Source organism: Haematobia irritans, chromosome 2 (assembly GCF_050003625.1).
Source record: "Haematobia irritans isolate KBUSLIRL chromosome 2, ASM5000362v1, whole genome shotgun sequence".
In the NCBI taxonomy this organism is placed as follows: Eukaryota; Metazoa; Arthropoda; class Insecta; order Diptera; family Muscidae; genus Haematobia; species Haematobia irritans.
In genome coordinates this window covers 10,789,745-10,813,172 of record NC_134398.1, presented here as the reverse complement: position 1 = coordinate 10,813,172, position 23,428 = coordinate 10,789,745, and the positions used below count along the sequence as shown (strand labels likewise).

The 23,428-nt window shown below is 23.0% G+C and overlaps 1 protein-coding gene across 1 annotated transcript in view; it reads right to left on the bottom strand.

The window, feature by feature from the left end:
- Positions 1–23,428, bottom strand: part of GABA-B-R1 (gamma-aminobutyric acid type B receptor subunit 1) — a 543,509-nt gene that overhangs the window by 53,606 nt on the left and 466,475 nt on the right. Inside the window, exons 8-9 of the mRNA XM_075294217.1 lie at positions 13,732–13,897; positions 13,282–13,525 (exon numbers count right to left, since the gene is read on the bottom strand). Of these exons, the coding sequence (XP_075150332.1) occupies positions 13,282–13,525; positions 13,732–13,897 (410 nt within the window). The remainder of the gene's footprint in view (positions 1–13,281; positions 13,526–13,731; positions 13,898–23,428) is intronic.

Sequence of the window (23,428 nt, the reverse complement as noted above, 5' to 3'; positions counted from 1 at the left end):
TTTTGTCAAAATTTTATTTCTATAGAAAGTTTTGACAAAATTTTATTTCCATAGAAAATTTTGTCAAAATTTTATTTCCATAGAAAATTTTGTCAAAATTTTATTTCGGTAGAAAATTTTCCCAAAATTTTATTTCTATTGAAAATTTATAAAAATTTTATTTCTATAGAATATTTTGTCAAAATTTTATTTCTATAGAAAATTTTGTCAAAATTTTATTTTTATATAGAAAATTTTATCAAAATTTTATTACGTTTTGTTTGTTATTGTCGGTTTCTCTTCAATCGTTATTGTTGTTTTTGATCTCAGCTTAAAACCATGCATTGACTAAACTACAAGAGTAGCTTAACCAACAGGGGAAAATAATGTTTGTCAAATTTATTTGTGTAAAGCCCTATAGACTGCAAGATGGTTGGATGGACGCACGTTTCAGAATTACCACATTCCTCATCAGCATCCTCTACTTGCAGCAAAAGTATCAACCAATTATCAGAATAAATTCGGGTAGTTCACTAAATCCAAAGTGAACCACACTCGTACCTTCCGAAAAAAGGTTTATGATAGTTGGCCTCTGCCTAAATAAATCTTTGTACAAACATCTCTCTTTTCCTTTTGCCAACGTCAAATCATCGGTTTGAGTGCAGTTGGCTGGGTTTAATCATTGTTGATTTTTTTGATTTCAGCTTAAAACCATGCATTGACTAAACTACAAGTGTAGCTTAGCCAACAGGGGAAAATTGTGCTTGTCAAATTTATTTGGCAAAGCCCTATAGATTGCAAGATGGTTGGCTGTACAGCTGTTTCGGAATTACCACATTCCTCATCAGCTTCCTCTACTTGCAGCAAAACTATCAACCAATTAGCAGAATAAATTCGGGTAATTCACTGAACCCAAAGTGAACTACACTTGAACCTTCCGAAAAAGGTTTGATAGTCGGCTACTGCCTAGTTCCGAAACATCTGTACATCCAACCATCTTGCAGTCTATAGGGCTTTGCCCAAATAAATTTGACAAGCATAATTTTCCTCTGTTGGTTAAGCTACACTTGTTGTTTAATCATGGTTTAAGCTGAGATCAAAAACAACAATATAAATTTTATTACTATAGAAAATGTTGTCAAATTTTTATTTCGGTAAAAAATTTTATTTCTGTAGAAAATTTTGTCAACATTTTATTTCTATAGAAAATGTGGTCAAAAATGTATTTTTATTTATCTACAGAAAATTTATGAAGTACCATGAAGTACAACTGTAGCAATCGTGATTACAATACTACGGCCGTCTTTGTAAGCGGATATAAAACTAAAAAAATATTTTAAATTGAGGAGTTGACAAACACACTTTTATTTTCTTTAAAATTCAGTCTAAGGGTGCTCTCGAAAAAATCTTCCTATGGAATTTTTGTTGAAATTAAGTGAAAAGTACTTTTTTCTCTACAAAAAATACCTTTTTTGTACTTTCTTAAAAATTGTGTTTTCCATCTCTGCTATATATTCAACATTTGTCCAACATAGATGTACGTGTTTGAAAGTCTCTATAAATTCTCAATATGTTCAACACTTACACATACATATGCATAAGCAAGACCAATCGGCTTGGTATTCTGCTCTTCTACGAGCCCCAATACTGACGATATAAATACCAGCTGTATGGTCTCTATACCAACCATGCATGTACCATAGATGATGTACATTATGGTTTTTGGCAAAACTGTCACAATTTCTCTATGTTTGAGAATTTCTATGTACACCTTTTCGTTTGGGTTATCACATTGTTCAACAACATTTTCTGGTGACCAGCGGTTGTGCCGGTGGGTAGCTCATACTGCCTCCAGTTTACCATTTCAAAGGCAGTACCGAGGTGTAAATGTCGTTCTGTCGTTTCAAAGAAAATTGATAGCAAAACTCATGAGAATAGAAGAATTCAGAACTCTCAAATTTCATAGAATACAGTTTGATTAAGATTGAATGTTATTTCACAGTTACAAAAGATAATTTACATTATATGTGATTGTGCATGAGAAAGACTTTGTGGGTTGTAAAGAAACAATAAATTGAGAGTAATTAATTTGAGAGAGAGAGTCAGAAACAGCATAAAATGATCCAAATCAACTATAAAGAATTTCAAAGTTGAGAAAATGTCTATCTCCTCTTTTAGTTAATTAAACTAAAATACACAAATTATTAAAGTCAAAAAACTTTTTCATATTGGGGAAATTTTTACGAAAGTATAAAAAATTCCATGAACTAAAATAAAGTTAAATTGGCTTTAGTGCCCCGCAGGTTCAGTGCTTTTTTGAGGGTATAACATATAGCCAGGGTTGGGTTCCTGTAACCCCAAGTTCACTTGGGGTCCATTTTATATCCCTCCTATACCAATCAATTGTTATTCTCAATCTATGGCTTATTATTCTCAAAGCCTTTACACTTTACTCCCATAATTTAAGTTAATTTTAAATTTTAATTACGATACATTTTTCGTATTCACCAACAAATATTTAATAAATTTATAAAAATCTTCAATATAATTTGCTCAATTTTTAAATAACAATTCACTCAAAGTAAATATGGAATTTGTTGCAATTTTTCACCACACACCTGTGGCCGAATTTTTGGCTATGGTATTGGTTTTGCAATCAACAATTTGCATATTAATTATAAGTGTTTATAACAAATTGTGTACATTTAAGAATATAAAAGCTCAGTAGAGGATAATTGAAAAGGGTGTGCTGAAATGAAACTTTTTTTGTTATGTAAATGAACTGAATTGGCGAAGTTCTACTGGCAGCAAAACTATCAACCAATTATCAGAATAAATAAATAAAGTAGAGGATGCTGATGAGGAATGTGATAATTCCGAAACGTGCGTCCATCTCATCATCTTGCAGTCTATAGGGCTTTGGCCGAATAAATTTGACAAACATTCTTTTCCTCTGCTGGTTAAGCTACTCTTGTAGTTTATTCAACGCAATGGTTTTAAAGTTGAGATCAAAACAACGAATATGATTGAACCAACAATAAAAACCAAAAACGAAATAAAATTTTGACAAAATTTTCCATAGAAATAAAATTTTGACAAATTTTTCTATGGAAATAAAATTTTGACATCATTTTCTATAGAAATAAAATTTTGACAAATTTTTCTATGGAAATAAAATTTTGACATCATTTTCTATAGAAATAAAATTTTGAGAAAATTTTCTATAGAAATAAAATTTTGACGAAATTTTCCATAGAAATAAAATTTTGACAAAATTTCCTATAGAAATAAATTTTTTACAAAATTTTCTATAGAAATAAAAAATTTACAAAATTTTCCATCGAAATAAAATTTTGGCAAAATTGTCTATACAAATGAAATCTTGACAAAATTTTCTATAGGAATAAAATTTTGACAAAATTTTCTATAGAAACAAAATTTTGACACAATTTCCTATAGAAATAAAATGTTGACAACTTTTACTATAGAAATAAAATTGGTCTAAAATTTTCTATAGAAATAAAATTGTGACAAAAAGTTTTATCGAAATAACATTTTCGACAAAATTTTCTATAGAAACACAATTTTGACAAAATTTTTCTATAGAAATAAAATTTTGACAGAATTTTCTATAGAAATAAAATTGTGACACAATTTTCTACAGAAATAAAAAATTGACGAAATGTTCTATAGGAATAAAAAAATTACAAAATTTTGGCAAAATTGTCTATAGCAATAAAATCTTGACAAAATTTTCTATAGGAATAAAATTTTGACAACGTTTTCTATAGAAATAAAATTTTGACTAAATTTCCTATAGAAATAAAATGTTGACAACTTTTACTATAGAAATAAAATTTTTATAAAATTTTCTATAGAAATAACATTGTGACAAAAAGTTTTATCGAAATAACAATTTTGACAAAATTGTTTGTAGAAAAAAAATTTTTGACAAAATTATCTATAGAAATAACAGTTTGACGCAATTTTCTATGGAAATAAAATTTTTACGAAATTTTCCATTGAAATAAAATTTTGGGAAATTTTCTACCGAAATAAAATTGTGACAAAATTTTCTATAAAAATAATATTTGGACAAAATTTTCTATTGAAATAAAATTTGGACAAAATTTTCCATAAAAATAAAATTTGGACAACATTTCTTGTAGTAATAAAATTTTTACAAAATTTTCTACCGAAATAAAATTTTGAAAAAAAGAAATTCTATAGAAATAAACTTTCGACAAAATTTTCTATAGAAATAAAATTTTGACAAAATTTTTCTATAGAAATAAAATTTTGACAAAATTTCCTATAGAAATAAAATGGTGACAATTTTTCTATATAAAATTTTCTATAGAAATAAAATTGTGACAAAAAGTTTTATCGAAATAACATTTTTGACAAAATTGTTTGTAGAAAAAAAAATTTTGACAAAATTTTCTGTAGAAATAACAGTTTGACGCAATTTTCTATAGAAATAAATTTTTTACCATTTTTTCTATAGAAATAAAATTTTGACTAAATTTTCTATAGAAATAAAATTGTGACAAAATTTTCTACAGAAATAAAAAATAGACATAATTTTCTATAGTAATAAAAAATTTACAAAATTTTGGCAAAATTGTCTATAAAAATAAAATTTTGGCAAATTTGTCTATTGAAATAAAATCTTGACAAAATTTTCTATAGAAATAAAATTTTGACAAAATTTTCTATAGAAATAAAATTTTGACAAAATTTTCTATAGAAATAAAATTGTGACAAAAAGTTTTATCGAAATAAAATTTTTGACAAAACTTTTTGTAGAAAAAAAAGTTTGCAAAATTTTCTATAGAAATAAAATTGTGACAAAATTTTCTACAAAAAATTGACAAAAAAAAAATTTTGACAAAAATTCCTATAGAAATAAAATGTTGACAAATTTTACATAGAAATAAAATGTTGACAAAATTTTCTATAGAAATAAAATTTTGACAAAATTTCCTATAAAAATAAAATGTTGACAACTTTTTCTAAAAAAAAAAATTTTATAAAATTTTCTATAGAAATAAAATTGTGACAAAAAGTTTTATCGAAATAACATTTTTGACAAAATTGTTTGTAGAAAAAAAAATTTTGACAAAATTTTCTATAGAAATAACATTTTTGCGTCAATTTTCTATAGAAATATAATTTTGACGAAATTTTCCATAGAAATAAAATTTTGACAAAATTTCCTATAGAAATAAAATGTTGACAAATTTTCCATAGAAATAAAATTTTGACAAAATTTTCTATATAAATAAAATTGTGACAAAAAGTTTTATCGAAATAAAATTTTTGACAACATTTTTATAGAAATTTTCCATAGAAATAAAATTTTGACAAAATTTTTCTATAGAAATAAAATTTTGACAAAATTTCCTATAGAAATAAAATGGTGACAACTTTTACTATATAAAATTTTCTATAGAAATAAAATTGTGACAAAAAGTTTTATCGAAATAACATTTTTGACAAAATTGTTTGTAGAAAAAAAAAAATTGAAAAAATTTTCTGTAGAAATAACAGTTTGACGCAATTTTCTATAGAAATAAATTTTTTACCATTTTTTCTATAGAAATAAAATTTTGACTAAATTTTCTATAGAAATAAAATTGTGACAAAATTTTCTACAAAAATAAAAAATAGACATAATTTTCTATAGTAATAAAAAATTTACAAAATTTTGGCAAAATTGTCTATAAAAATAAAATTTTGGCAAATTTGTCTATAGAAATAAAATCTTGACAAAATTTTCTATAGAAATAAAATTGTGACAACAAGTTTTATCGAAATAAAATTTTTGACAAAACTTTTTGTAGAAAAACAAATTTGCAAAATTTTCTATAGAAATAAAATTGTGACAAAATTTTCTACAGAAATAAAAAATTGACAAAATTTTCCATAGAAATAAAATTTTGGCAAAATTGTCTATACAAATAAAATCTTGACAAAAGTTTTTATAGAAATAAAATTTTGACAAAATTTTCTATAGAAATAAAATTTTGACTAAATTTCCTATAGAAATAAAATGTTGACAACTTTTACTATAGAAATAAAATTTTTATAAAATTTTCTATAGAAATAAAATTGTGACAAAAAGTTTTATCGAAATAACATTTTTGACAAAATTATTTGTAGAAAAAAATTTTTTGACAAAATTTTCTATAGAAATAATATTTTTGCGTCAATTTTCTATAGAAATATAATTTTGACGAAATTTTCCATAGAAATAAAATTTTGACAAAATTTTCTATAGAAATAAAATGTTGACAAATTTTCCGTAGAAATAAAATTTTGACAAAATTTTCTATATAAATAAAATTGTGACAAAAAGTTTTATCGAAATAAAATTTTTGACAACATTTTTATAGAAATAACATTTTGACGCAATTTTCTATGGAAATAAAATTTTGACGAAATTTTCCATAGAAATAAAATTTTGACAAAATTTCCTATAGAAATAAAATGTTGACAAATTTTCCATAGAAATAAAATTTTGACAAAATTGTCTATAGAAATAAAATTTTGACCAAATTTCCTATAGAAATAAAATGTTGACAACTTTTACTATAGAAATAAAATTTTTATAAAATTTTCTATAGAAATAAAATTGTGACAAAAAGTTTTATCGAAATAACATTTTTGACAAAATTGTTTATAGGAAAAAAATGTTGAAAAATTTTTCTATAGAAATAACATTTTGACGCAATTTTCTATAGAAATGAAATTTTGACGAAATTTTCCATAGAAATAAAATTTTGACAAAATTTCCTATAGAAATAAAATGTTGACAAATTTTCCTTAGAAATATAATTTTGACAAAATTTTCTATATAAATAAAATTGTGACAAAAAGTTTTAATGAAATAAAATTTTTGACAAAATTTTCTTAGAAATAACATTTTGACGCAATTTTTCATAGAAATAGTATTTTAACAAAATGTTCTATAAATTCTTTAATATTGAAAAACTTGCAATTTCTCTATCTGACAACTGTAAAATATAGTCTCTCTTTTACTGGCTCTAAACGTGTAAACAAACGGCTTCTAGTCAACATTTTGGAACTCATCTAATATCGTCATTTTTGGGGCAAAAATCGTAAAATCTGCAGTTGCTATTTTTCGAGTAAAAAATCGTTAAAATGCCGATAAAGCCTCAAAATTGGCAGCCCTGAATATAAGTAGTAGAGTTTCTCTCTCCCTCTATCTCACTCCCGCTGACCTGATAGATGTTTAGAGAGATCACTAGGTGGATTAAAATAAGTGATGGCCTTATTCTCCACATATATATTTGTAATGCACACCCTATGTTATATGGTCACAAGGGTATTAATTTTGTCCACACTGATTACTTTCCATTTGTCCAATTTATCAAATTAATACAAAGGAAAGAAAGTTTGAATCAAAGCCAATTTCCAGCATGCTATACTACAAGTAGAGCAATGACAATATGTCCCCCCCCCCTCTCACTCACTCTTTTTGTGAGTATAAAAATCAAATGAATATAAAGCCAATATTCAGTATAGTATACTGCAAGTAGTGCAATGACAATATGATTTCCATCTCACACACACTCACTCTAACACTCTCTTCCTGTATATCTAACTGGATTACATGTACACAAACATCATATAGAGCATCTCCGTATAGCTTAATGCCAACCGGCAACATCTTCTCATAATTCATAATTCAAATTTGTTTATGACAACCATAAACATTTTTGACTGAGATGATGGCCTATTTAGGTTTAAATGATCTATGCGTGTGAGAGGTTTGTGTACGTAAACGTATACTTGAATGAAAGTTATTTTCTTCGTATGCTTTGAGTAGTGCTATATATGTGTGTGGTGTGTTGATGTTTGGTTTTATGTAAATGCATGTGTGTGTGTGTGCGTTAGTGCTTACTATGCATGGTGATAAGAAACAAGAGACTCATAAATATTTATCATAAATTGTTATAAGTTTAATTAAAATTTTCTGCTTCACTAAGTATCTTTGAAATGGTCATGGTTCTTATAGAAGGACGTTTACAAAAGGACAATTTGTTTGGGCTTAGAGATTATATTAAGTGACCAACACAAATAAGGATATATTTTAATTACTTTCTAATATAATAAAAATTCACTTACTTATATCGATGTGAGAATGTGAGAACCCAATAAAATTAATTAATTAATAATATTACTATTATTTTAATTTTGGATATTTCTATAGGATATGTAAATTGATTACTCGTATTGTAAATAATTTCATAATATTTCCTGGAATGTAAATTATGTGATAAATTTCTAAAACAAACTGGACGTGATTAATTTTGAGAGGTAATGTTGGAGAAATGTATGACATCATCACCGGGATTTTATAGACTTTTTTGATGATTTCTCATAATGTTGATGAGTTTTTAGAAATTCCCCATAAAATTTAAAAATATTTCAAGTTTGTAGAAATTCCACACAAATTTGACAAAAAGTTGAAGGAGGTAATTTCATTATTTGTATACCCTCTAATAAGGAAAAGATAATAAAATTGAAAAACAAAAAATAAATAGAAAAAAATCCTCTAAATCGGGCTGAACTCTACCCATCTTCAAGAATTTTTTAAATTTTATATATATTTAATTTTGTATTTTATTTCATATATAAAGCGGCTAGGTTCAGTCTTCGTCTTAAGAATCGCTTGCTGCAGTAGTCTTAAACTATTGCTGAGTTGTCTATTTTATTTCCGAACGATTTTGTAGATTATTTGTTTTTGGTTTTAGCCTTCTGTAATGAAACTCTGCGCTTGGGTTTGGTTGTGTCTTTTTTCGTTCACTGTTCGATCAGAATGATGTTATAATTTCAATAGTTTCTACCATTAAGCTTCTCGCAAAATTACAGAATAATCTCTCGAGTATATAACTCTCAATGGGTATTTAATTCTCATTATCTAAGTGCTGTGAGTGATATAAGAAATACAGTGGAGAGCAAGAGAGTTAAAGCTTTTCCCAGCAAAAAAAAATGGAAGTTCTTCCAAAGGCACAACTTTAAAAGCACTTCCAGAATATGCACTCCCAATGATGTTCTTTATTTTAACTTCCCAAGAAGTTCTTTTAATTCAATTTTTTATAACTTGGTTTTTTCATACTTTTAATGGATAATTTAAACTTTTTTGTTTCAAATAGGTTAGAAACAGTTTAAGAATTCATAAAATGATACAAATCATTTAAATTTTGTCGACAAAAATGCTAAATCCAATCGGGAAAAAATCTGAATTTTTGAAAATATTTGAGGTCAAACGTTTCCGACAAGCGTTAGAATCCATTAAAAATTATAAAAAATTAAATAAATTATTTATTTGACAAAATATCACAGAATTTTTCAATTTACATCCAAAACATTGTATTTCGTTCACACCTAAAGTAGTGATGCAAATTCAGTGCAACGGCTGTTGAAATGGAGGACTTCCTTCCCATGACAAGCCCATGTTAAATTCACCGCTTCTGCGTCAATTTTGCACCACTTCCGGATCCAAAAAGAACATTTTAATTACTTTTTTGGAGACGATTTCTTTGCTGAGTTGTTATTGTAAATAGTCACTAGCATTACTAGGCTATTTTTTTATGGAAAATGTTATCCAAATTTTATTTTTATAGAAAATGCTGTCAAAATGTTATTTTTAAAACACATTTTGTCAAAATTTTATTTTTATAGAATATTATGGCAAAATTTTATTTTTATGTAAAATATTGTCAAAAATTTATTTCTATAGAAAATATTCTCAAAATTTTATTTTTATAGAAAATGTCGTCAATTTTTTTTTATATAAAATATTGTCAAAATTCTATTTCTATAGAAAATTTTGTTAAAAATTGTATTTCGATAGAATATTTTGTCAAAATGTTATTTCGTTATTGTTGTTTTGATCTCAGCTTAAAGCCATGCATTGACTAAACTACAAGTGTAGCTTAACCAACAGAGGAAAAGTATGCTTGTCAAATTTATTTGGGCAAAGCCCTATAGACTGCAAGCTGTTTCGGAATTACCACATTCCTCATCAGCATCCTCTACTTGCAGCAAAACTATCAACCAATTATCAGAATAAATTCGGGTAATTCACTCAACCCAACGTGAAATACGCTTGAACCGTCCGAAAAAGGGTTTAATAGTCGGCTACTGCCTAAACAAGCTGAGATCAAAACAACAATAACGATTGAAGAGAAGCCAACAATAACAAACAAAACGAAAATTTTATTTCTATAGAAAATTTTGTCAAAATTTTATTTTTGTAGAAAAATTTATCAAAATTTTACTTTTATAGAAAATTTTGTAAAGATTTTATTTTTAAAGAAAATTTTATTAAAATTTTATTTTTGTAGAAAATGTTGACAAGATTTTATTGTCATATAATGTTTTGTCAATCTTTGATTTCTATAAAAATTTTGGCAAAATTTTATTTTTATTTCAGAAGAAAATTTTGTCAAAATGTTATTTCTATAGAAAATTTTATTTTTATAGAATTTTTAAAATTTTGTCAAAATTTTATTTCTATATAAGATTTTCTCAACATTTTATTTCTATATAATGTTTTGTCAAACATTGATTTCTATAAAAATTTTTGTCAAGGTTTTATTTTTAAGAAAGTTGTATCAAAATTTTTTCCTAGAGAAAATTTTGCCAAAAATTTTTTATCTATAGAAAATTTTGTCAAAATTTCATTTCTATAGCAAATAATGTCGAAATATTATTTCTATAAAAAATGTTATTTCTATAGAAAATTTTGTCCAAATTTTATTTCTATAGAAAATTTTGTCCCAATTTTATTTCTATAATAAATTTTGTCCAAATTTTATTTCTATAAGAAATTTTGTAAAAATTTTCTTTCTATAGAAAATTTTGTCAACATTTTATTTCTATATAAGATTTTGTCAACATTTTATTTCTATATAAGATTTTGCCAAAATTTTATTTCTATAGACAATTTTGTCAATATTTCATTTTTATGGAAAATTATGTTACAATTGTATTCTTATTGTATTTCTTGTTTTCTATAGAAAATTGTTTAAAAATTTTATTTCTATAGACAATTTTGTCCAAATTTTATTTCTATAGAAAATGTTGTCCAAATTTTATTTCTATAGAATTTAATGTCGAAATATTATTTCTATAGAAAATGATGTCGAAATATTATTTCTATAACAATTTTTTTAAAAATGTTATTTCTATAGAAAATTTTGTCCAAATTTTATTTCTATAGTTAATTTTGTCAAATTTTATTTCTATAAGTAATTTTGTCAAAATTTTATTTCTATAGAAAATTTTGTCAACATTTTATTTCTATAGAAAATTTTGTCAACATTTTATTTCTATATAAAATTTTGTCAACATTTTATTTCTATAAGGTTTTGTCAAAATTTTATTTCTATAGAAAAGTTTGTCATTTATTTTTATGAAAAATTATGTCAAAATTGTTTTTCTATTGTATTTCTTGTTTTCTATAGAAAATTGTTTAAAAATTTTATTTCTATAGATAATTTGGTCCCAATTTTATTTCTATAGAAAATGTTGTCCAAATTTTATTTCTATAGTAAATATTGTCAAAATTTTATTTCTATAGAAAATTTTGTCCAAATTTTATTTCTATAGAAAATTTTGTCGAAATTTTATTTCTATAGAACATTTTGTCTAAATTTTATTTCTATAGAAAATTTTGTCAAAATTTTATTTCTATAGAAAATTTTGTCAAAATTTTATTCCTATATAAGATTTTGTTTAGATTTTATTTCTATATAATATTTTGTCAAACTTTGATTTCTATAAAAATTTTTGTCAAGATTTTATTTTTAAAGAAAATTTTGTCAAAATTTTTTTTTCTATAGAAATTTTTGCCAAACTTTTTTGTCTATAGCAAATATTGTCGAAATATTATTTCTATAAAAATTTTTTAAAAATTTTATTTCTATAGAAAATTTGGTCCAAATTTTATTTTGTGAAAAGTAGTAAATTTTTTCAAAATTTTATTTCTATAAGAAATTTTGTCCAAATTTTATTTCTATAGAAATTTTTGTCAACATTTTATTTTAATGGAAAATTATGTCAAAATTGTATTTCTTTTTTCTATAGAAAATTGTTTAAACATATTATTGCTATAGAATTTTTTACAGATTTTATTTCTTATTGTATTTCTTGTTTTCTATAGAAAATTGTTTAAAAATTTTATTTCTATAGACAATTTTGTCCAAATTTTATTTCTATAGAATTTAATGTCGAAATATTATTTCTATAGAAAATGATGTCGAAATATTATTTCTATAACAATTTTTTTAAAAATGTTATTTCTATAGAAAATTTTGTCCAAATTTTACTTCTATAAGAAATTTTGTCAAAATATTATTTCTCTAGAAAATTTTGTCAAAATTTTATTTCTATATAATGCTTTGTCAAACTTTGATTTCTATAAAAAATTTTGTAAAGAATTTATTTTTAAAAAAAATTTTGTCAAATTTTTTTTCTATAGAAATGTGTGCCAAAATTTTTTTATCTATAGAAAATGTTGTCAACATTTTATTTCTATAGAAAATTTTGTCCAAATTTTATTTCTATAGAAAATTTTGTCCAAATTTTATTTCTATAGAAAATTTTGTCGAAATTTTATTTCTATAGAAAATTTTGTCCTAATTTTATTTCTATAGAAAATTTTGTCCAAAATTTATTTCTATAAAAAATTTTGTCGAAATTTTATTCTATAGAACATTTTGTCCAAATTTTATTTCTATAGAAAATTTTGTCCAAATTTTATTTCTATAGAAAATTTTGTCAAAATTTTATTCCTATATAAGATTTTGTTAAAATTTTATTTCTATGGAAAATTATGTCAAAATTGTATTTCTATAGAAAATTTTGTCAAAATTTTATTTCTATGGAAACTTATGTCAAAATTGTATTTCTATAAAAAATTTTGTCAAAATTTTATTTTTATATAAGATTTTTTCAAAATTTTATTTTTATGGAAAGTTTTATCAAAATTTTATTTTTACAGAAAATTTTGTCAAAATTGTATTTCTATAGAAAATTCTCTATATGCCCTTCTTTTGGCTTAAGGCAACTTTGAAATTTTTATTTAAATCAATTAAATTTTTTTCTGACGGTATGTTTTCTTAACTTCTATGAAATTGAAAATAGAAAAAAAAATATTGATATATATTTTTTTGTTTATGGTGGATATATTTAATAATTGTCTGAATTCTTTTTATACGTTTAAAGGCTATTTTTATCCCAAATACCCTTTGTATTAAAACTTACCGATACTCCTAAAAATTGCGTTGAATTCATTGCTGCATAAATCTCATCAGCAATTTCTTTGTCGTTGTATGTGAATTCTTTTAAGGTTTTATTGCGATGCTGTAATCGTTCCATACTCCTATTAAAGGCCAATGCCACACTCCAAACAGCATCATAGGCTAAAGGGGCTTCCTGATAGCCTTCCGGGTATCGATCATTATTAATGTCAAAGCCTTCCTCTTTTAAGGCTTGATTTAAGCGAATTCTAAAGATAAAAAAAGAAATAGAAAATTTATAAAGAGAAAGAATAAACCAAACCAGAAATATGTTAAGAGCAAAGGCATAATTATGACCTCATTTCATATCAAAAACTTTTTTATGTTTATATCCATAGACTTTAATTTCAAAAAAAATCAATTTATAAGCCTCCCAGTTTTTTTTTTGCCTTCACAAATTTCTTTATTAACTCACCGAAATCCATCAGCTGTCATTCCCGATATGGTGGTCTGATTATTTTGGTTCCACATCAAAGCCTCTGTGGTTAAATGGCCTTCGGCAGCAAGACGCATTTGTTCAACCGTACAGGAAATATCTTCATTTTCTAAATTTACCTCATACCAGTTATCTTCATACCAGCCTAAAAGTAGACACCAAACAAAAAACGAAAATTATTACCCCGAACAAACATAATCATTAAGTTTATTCCGCAAATAATGGGGGGAATAAAAAATAAAAAGTTGTATGTTTTTAATGCCTTTCCAGACAATGAAAATGTCTTCAATAGCCGGAAATTATTCACGCATCATTTGTTTTAAGAATGTCATTTAAAAAAATAACCATAGAATAAAACTCACACACAAAATTAATCACTTGTTAGTTGAATAAAACAAAGAGTTTAGCAAGAAAAATAAATTGAGAAAGTTGAAATTGTGCTGTTCGCTTTTCTTCTGAGAAATTAATTTCTGTTCACTCTTGTCATTGGACATAGTTTTTAATGGGTTTTCTAGGATTTTTTTTTTCACATTTTCTTCGAGGTTAAGAAAACTACTGTAAGAGAACCATAAGAAAATATAAGAAAAAATATTTTATAATCAGTGTTCTTTAATTTTTCTTGAAGCAATTTACTTGTGTAATTTTTCAACATTTTCTCGAATGTCAAAGAGGTTTGTGATTGAAATTTCTTAACATTGTAATGGGCGCCTGTGGGGTATGCTATAGATGTTTGTTATATCAAACCATTGACAGGTTACTAAAAGGATTGAAAACTAGCAATTGCAAATAGAACCACAAGCAACTTCAAACTTTTAGAAAGGTCAGTATATAGAAATAAAATTTTGACAAAATTTTCTACAGAAATAAAATTTTGAAAAAATAAATAAAATTTTGACAAAATTTTCTAGAGAAATAAAATTTTCTATAGAAATAAAATTTTTACAAAATGTTCTATAGAAATAAAATTTTGATACAATTTTCTAGAGAAATAAAATTTTGACAAATTTTCTATTGAAATAAAATTTTGAGAAAATTTGAAAAAATCTTGATAAAATTTTCTATAGAAATAAAATTTTAACAAAATTTTCTATAGAAATAAAATTTTGGCAACATTTTCTATAGAAACCTAATTTCGACCACATTTTCTACAGAAATAAAATTTTGACAAAATTTTCTAAAGAAATAAAATTTTGATAATTTTTTTATAGAAATAAAATGTTGAAAAAATTTTTCTATTGAAATAAAATTTTGACGCAATTTTCTATAGAAGTAAAATTTTGACAAAATTTTCTATAGAAACATAATTTTAACAAAATTTTCTATAGAAATATAATTTGAACAAAATTTTCTATAGAAATAAAATTTTGAGAAAATTTTCTATAGAAATAAAATTTTGACAAAATTTTCTATAAAAATAAAATTTTGACAAAATTTTCTATAGAAATAAAATTTTGACAAAAAAAAATTTTCGCAGATATAAAATTTTGAGAACATTTTCTATAGAAGTAAAATTTTGAGAACATTTCTATAGGAATAAAATTTTGAGAAAATTTTCTATTGAAATAAAATTTTGACAAAATATTGTATAGAACTAAGATCTTGAAAAAAATTTGCTTTAGAAATAAAATTTTGGGAAAATTTTCTATAGAAATAAAATTTTGACAACATAATTTATAAAAATATAATTTCGACCAAATTTTCTATAGAAATATAATTTTAACAAAATTTTCTATAGAAATAAAATTTTGAGAAAATTTTCTATAAAAATAAAATTTTGACAAACTTTTCTATAGAAATAAAATTTTGACAAATTTTTCTATAGAAATAAAATTTGGAAAAAAAATCTATAGAAATAACATTTTGAAAAAAATTTTCTACAGAAATAAAATTTTGCGAAAATTTCTATAGGAATAAAATTATGAGAAAATTTTCTATTGAAATAAAATTTTGACAAAAATTTGCTATAGAATAAAATTTTGGGAAAATTTTCTATAGAAATAAAATTTTGACAACTTTTTTTATAGAAATATAATTTCGACCAACTTTTCTATAGACATAAAATTTTGATCAAATGTTCTATAGAAATACAATTTTGACAAAATTTTCTATATAAATATAATTTTAACAAAATTTTCTATCGAAATAAAAAATTTGACAAAATTTTGTATAGCAATTAAATTTGTACAAAATTTTCTATAGAAATAAAATTTTGACAAAGTTTTCTATAGAAATATAATTTCGACCAAATTTTCTATAGAAGTAAAACATTGACAAACTTTTCTATAGAAATAAAATTTTGATAAAATTTTCTATAGAAATAAAATTTTGACAAAATTTTCTATAGAAATAAAATTTTTACAAAATTTTTTATAGAAATAAAATTTTGACAAAAGTTTCTATAGAAATAAAATTTTGAAAAAAAAAAATTTCTATAGAAATATAATTTCGACCAAATTTTCTATAGACATAAAATTTTGACAAAATTTTCTATAGAAATATAATTTGGCAAAATTTTCGCAGATATAAAATTTTGAGAACATTTTCTATAGAAATAAAATTTTGAGAACATTTCTATAGGAATAAAATTTTGAGAAAATTTTCTATTAAAATAAAATTTTGACAAAATATTATATAGAACTAAGATCTTGAAAAAAAAATTTCTACTGAAATAAAATTTTGACGCAATTTTCTATAGAAGTAAAATTTTCACAAAATTTTCTATAGAAACATAATTTTAACAAAATTTTCTATAGAAATATAATTTTAACAAAATTTTCTATAGAAATAAAATTTTGAGAACATTTTCTATAGAAATAAAATTTTGACAAAATTTTCTACAGAAATAAAATTTTGAAAAAATAAATAAAATTTTGACAAAATTTTCTAGAGAAATAAAATTTTCTATAGAAATAAAATTTTTACAAAATGTTCTATAGAAATAAAATTTTGATACAATTTTCTAGAGAAATAAAATTTTGACAAATTTTCTATTGAAATAAAATTTTGAGAAAATTTGAAAAAAATCTTGATAAAATTTTCTATAGAAATAAAATTTTAACAAAATTTTCTATAGAAATAAAATTTTAACAAAATTTTCTATAGAAATAAAATTTTGGCAACATTTTCTATAGAAACCTAATTTCGACCACATTTTCTACAGAAATAAAATTTTGACAAAATTTTCTAAAGAAATAAAATTTAGATAATTTTTTTATAGAAATAAAATGTTGAAAAAATTTTTCTATTGAAATAAAATTTTGACGCAATTTTCTATAGAAGTAAAATTTTGACAAAATTTTCTATAGAAACATAATTTTAACAAAATTTTCTATAGAAATATAATTTGAACAAAATTTTCTATAGAAATAAAATTTTGAGAAAATTTTCTATAGAAATAAAATTTTGACAAAAAAAAATTTTCGCAGATATAAAATTTTGAGAACATTTTCTATAGAAGTAAAATTTTGAGAACATTTCTATAGGAATAAAATTTTGAGAAAATTTTCTATTGAAATAAAATTTTGACAAAATATTGTATAGAACTAAGATCTTGAAAAAAATTTGCTTTAGAAATAAAATTTTGGGAAAATTTTCTATAGAAATAAAATTTTGACAACATAATTTATAAAAATATAATTTCGACCAAATTTTCTATAGAAATATAATTTTAACAAAATTTTCTATAGAAATAAAATTTTGAGAAAATTTTCTATAAAAATAAAATTTTGACAAACTTTTCTATAGAAATAAAATTTTGACAAATTTTTCTATAGAAATAAAATTTGGAAAAAAAATCTATAGAAATAACATTTTGAAAAAAATTTTCTACAGAAATAAAATTTTGCGAAAATTTCTATAGGAATAAAATTATGAGAAAATTTTCTATTGAAATAAAATTTTGACAAAAATTTGCTATAGAATAAAATTTTGGGAAAATTTTCTATAGAAATAAAATTTTGACAACTTTTTTTATAGAAATATAATTTCGACCAACTTTTCTATAGACATAAAATTTTGATCAAATTTTCTATAGAAATACAATTTTGACAAAATTTTCTATATAAATATAATTTTAACAAAATTTTCTATCGAAATAAAAAATTTGACAAAATTTTGTATAGCAATTAAATTTGTACAAAATTTTCTATAGAAATAAAATTTTGACAAAATTTTCTATAGAAATATAATTTCGACCAAATTTTCTATAGAAGTAAAACATTGACAAAATTTTTTATAGAAATAAAATTTTGATAAAATTTTCTATAGAAATAAAATTTTGACAAAATTTTCTATAGAAATAAAATTTTTACAAAATTTTTATAGAAATAAAATTTTGACAAAAGTTTCTATAGAAATAAAATTTTGAAAAAAAAATTTCTATAGAAATATAATTTCGACCAAATTTTCTATAGACATAAAATTTTGACAAAATTTTCTATAGAAATATAATTTTGACAAAATTTTCGCAGATATAAAATTTTGAGAACATTTTCTATAGAAATAAAATTTTGAGAACATTTCTATAGGAATAAAATTTTGAGAAAATGTTCTATTAAAATAAAATTTTGACAAAATATTATATAGAACTAAGATCTTGAAAAAAAAAATTCTACTGAAATAAAATTTTGACGCAATTTTCTATAGAAGTAAAATTTTGACAAAATTTTCTATAGAAACATAATTTTAACAAAATTTTCTATAGAAATATAATTTTAACAAAATTTTCTATAGAAATAAAATTTTGAGAACATTTTCTATAGAAATAAAATTTTGACAAAATTTTCTATAGAAATAAAATTTTGACAAAATTTTCTATAGAAATAAAATTTTGACACAAATTTCTATAGAAATAAAATTTTGATAAAAAAAATCTATAGAAATAAAATTTTGAAAAAAAAAATTCTACAGAAATAAAATTTTGCGAAAATTTCTATAGGAATAAAATTTTGAGAAAATTTTCTATTGAAATAAAATTTTGACAAAATATTGTATAGAACTAAGATCTTGAAAAAAATTTGCTATAGAAATAAAATTTTGGGGAAATTTTCTATAGAAATAAAATTTTGACAACATTTTTTATAGAAATATAATTTCGACCAAATTTTCTATAGAAATATAATTTCGACCAAATTTTCTGTAGACATAAAATTTTGATCAAATTTTCTATAGAAATACTAGTCTATAGGGCTTTGCCCAAATAAATTTGACAAACATTCTTTTCCTCTGTTGGTTAAGCTACTCTTGTAGTTTAGTCAATGTATGGTTTTAAGCTGAAATAAAAAAACGACAACAATGCTTAAAGAACAAAACCAACAATAACAAAACAAAAGAAATACAATTTTGACAAAATTTTCTATAGAAATATAATTTTAACAAAATTTTCTATAGAAATAAAAAATTTGACAAAATTTTGTATAGAAATTAAATTTTTACAAAATTTTCTATAGAAAAAAAAAAAAAAAATTTTGACAAAATTTTCTATAGAAATATAATTTCGACCAAATTTTCTATAGAAATAAAACATTAACAAAATTTTCTATAGAAATAAAATTTTGATAAAATTTTCTATAGAAATAAATTTTTGACAAAATTTTCAATAAAAACAAAAGCTACAAAAAAATTGTATAGAACTAAAATTTTGACAACGTTTTCTATAGAAACAAAATTTTATTTGTTTTGTTTTGTTATTGTTGGTTTTGTTCTTTAAGCATTGTTGTTGTTTTTTATTTCAGCTTAAAACCATACATTGACTAAACTACAAGAGTAGCTTAACCAACAGAGGAAAAGAATGTTTGTCAAATTTATTTGGGCAAAGCCCTATAGACTGCAAGATGGTTGGATGGACGCACGTTTCGGAATTACCACATTCCTCATCAGCATCCTCTACTTGCAGCAAAACTATCAACCAATTATCAGAATAAATTCAGGCAGTTTATTAAACCCAACAAAAACCACACTTGAACCCTCCGAAAAAAGGTTTTACATTGATAGCCGGCTTATGCCGAAATAAATTCGAAACAAACATATCTCTTTTCCTATGCCACTGTCAAATCATCGATTTGAATTCACATGGCTGGGTTTATTTTGAGCGTGCCTCCTCTTCTTTTCCATTTGTTTTGTTTTGTTATTGTTGGTTTTGTTCTTTAAGCATTGTTGTTGTTTTTTTATTTCAGCTTAAAACCATACATTGACTAAACTACAAGAGTAGCTTAACCAACAGAGGAAAAGAATGTTTGTCAAATTTATTTGGGCAAAGCCCTATAGACTGCAAGATGGTTGGATGGACGCACGTTTCGGAATTACCACATTCCTCATCAGCATCCTCTACTTGCAGCAAAACTATCAACCAATTATCAGAATAAATTCAGGCAGTTTATTAAACCCAACAAAAACCACACTTGAACCCTCCGAAAAAAGGTTTTTACATTGATAGCCGGCTTATGCCGAAATAAATTCGAAACAAACATATCTCTTTTTTGACAAAATTTTCTATAGAAATATAATTTCGACCAAATTTTCTACAGAAATATAATGTCGACCAAATTTTCTATAGACATAAAATTTTGACAAAAATTTCTATAGAAATACAATTTGAGAAAATTTTTATAGAAATAAAAATTTGACAAAATGTTCTATGGAAATAAAATGTTGATAAAGTTTTCTATAGAAATAAAAAATTTGACAAAATTTTGTATAGAAATTACATTTTTAAAAAATTTTCTATAGAAATAAAATGTTGACAAAATTGTCTATAGAAATATAATTTCGACCAAATTTTCTATAGAAATAAAACATTGACAAAATTTTCTATAGAAATAAAATTTTTATAAAATTTTCTATAGAAATAAAATTTTGACAAAATTTTCTATAGAAATAAAATTTTGACAAAATTTTCTATAGAAATAAAATTTTGACAAAACTTTCTATAGAAATAAAATTTTGAAAAAAAATTTCTATAGAAATATAATTTCGACCAAATTTTCTATAGACATAAAATTTTGACAAAATTTTCTATAGAAATATAATTTTGACAAAATATTCGCAGATATAAAATTTTGAGAACATTTTCTATAGAAATAAAATTTTGAGAACATTTCTATAGGAATAAAATTTTGACAAAATTTTCTATAGAAATAAAATTTTTACAAAATTTTCTATTGAACTAAAATTTTGAAAAAAATTTCTATAGATGTTCATAAAAATAACATTTTGATAAAATTTTTTATAGAAATAAAATTTTGACAAAATTTTCTATTGAAATAAAATTTTTAGAAAATTTTCTATAGAAATAAAAATTGGACAAAACGTTCTATAGAAATAAAATTTTGATAAATTTTTTTATAGAAATATTTTCTATGAAAAAAAAAAGAAAATGTTGTCAAAGTTTTATTTCTATAGAAAATTTTTCCAAAATTTTATTTCTATATTGTTAAAAATGATTTCTAAATTTCACCCCGTTGTCGGGTATTCGCATTTTACTCAGTCAGAAATAAAATAAGAATTAAAAGAAAATTATAACCCACTGATGAGTATAAAATTTTCACTTGAAAATTTTATTAAAAGACCATTTTTATTTATATTTGCAAGCGATAAAAATTTCATAAACAAAACGTAGACATTTGCCTTCTATTATAAATGATCATAACAATTTCTAATGTTCCAATTACCTTTCCATGACCATGTCTGCAATTTCGCCTATACACTTAAACAGACCCCACTACGAAATGATTACATTTCGTACGAATGCTATACTCGTATAATCTCAATAGCTATTTGAGACTCATTTTTTTCTTTTTAATTTCCTTGCAATTGTTTGAGCATTGCATAGCACTGTCTTAATAATGTAATTAAATGCGGAAATTCCATTACAATTACTGGCCTTTGTGCTCTCATGCATGTAATAGTTGCCTCTCATGCTGGAGTATATGGTCATTTGTATGTGTATGTGTGTGAGAGTGTAATCTCTTCATTGCTTACTCTTTTTCTTCTTCGTCCCTAGCAAAGATTTTAATTAGTAAAGTTTTAACGGTTGCATGGAGGATAACTGGATAAGCAATGAAAACAATCGCAACACACACACACACTCAAATACATATGGTGGATAATAATAATTAAATTAAAACAAATAAAGGAAATTGAACTTTCAAATAAATACGATGGGAATGAGAGAAGAAATGAGACAAATAGAGTATGAACGAAAAAAAACGAACTATAAAGAAAAACAAAATTACCTTAATGTCAACAGAGAATATAGAAATAAGCACAAACATATCTCTGAGTTAAAGTATCATAAAAACAAATGAGAATTTTTTTTTATATAGGGTATCGAATTTAAGGCGATTTTTCCTATAGAGTAAACACAGATAAATAGGTCACTGATTTAGTGAAATTAAAATGGATGGAACTCTGGGATGGAACACAATGTTAGCAAAAAAAAAAAAATAAATATGGGAATATTTAAATCTAAAGCAATTTATAGACATTTTCGCAATAGTGCATTTATGGTTTTTCGGTCGATAGATATGTATTAGAAGTATAGCAAAATTTGAGTAATTTTTACAAGTTCTCGACTTAGTAGTGGCGAGTTTACAAGAAAAATGTGGGTATATGAGCCATATTTGTCCAAATCGGCAAACTTATGAACTGATTTAAACCAAATTTGGGCATGCATAGTAAGAATAGTTTCATGTAAATCGAATGTGACCTCTGGGGCCATATGAGTATAAATCTGACGAGAGCTATATTGGACTAAACTTGCGACCTGAACTTTGATCACAAAAAATGTGTTCACAGACAGATGGACATGGCTAGATCGACTCAGGGCACGGTTGCCTCTTGAGTCAAAAACAATTTACCAAAATTTAGAGAACATATTACCAATAAACTACAAAAAAACACATATTTTGAAAAATTTTATTTCTATAGAAAATTTTGTCTAAATTTTAGTTCTTTAGAAAAATTTTATTTCTATAGAAAATTTTGTCAAAATTTCATTTCCATAGAAAATTTTCTCAAAGTTTTATTTTTATAGGAAATTTTCTCAAAATTTTATTTTTATAGGAATTTTTCTCAAAATTTTATTTCAATAGAATATTTTGTAAAAATTTTATTTTTATAGAAAAGTTTCTCAAAATTTTATTTCTGTAGAAAATTTTATTTCTATAGAAAATTTTCTCAAAATTTTATTTTTATAGAAAATTTTCTCAACATTTCTATAGAAAGTTTTCTCAAAATTTTATTTCTATAAGAAATTTTCTCAAAATTTTATGTTTATAGGAAATTTTCACAAAATTTTATATTTACAGGAATTTTTCTCAAAATTTTATTTCAATAGAATTTTTTGAAAAAATTTTGATTTTACGGAAAAGTTTCTCAAAATTTTATTTCTGTAGAAAATTTTATTTCTATAGAAAATTTTCTCACAATTTTATTTCTATAGAAAATTTTCTCACAATTTTATTTTTATAGAAAATTTTCTCAAAATTTTATTTCTATAGAAAATTTTCTAAAAATTTTATTTCTATAGAAAATTTTCTCAAAATTTTATTTCTATAGAAAATTTTCTCAAAATTTTATTTAGATAGAAAATTTTGTCAAAGTTTTATTTCTATAGAAAATTTTCTCAAAATTTTATTTCTATAGAAAATTTTCTCAAAATTTTATTTCTATAGAAAAT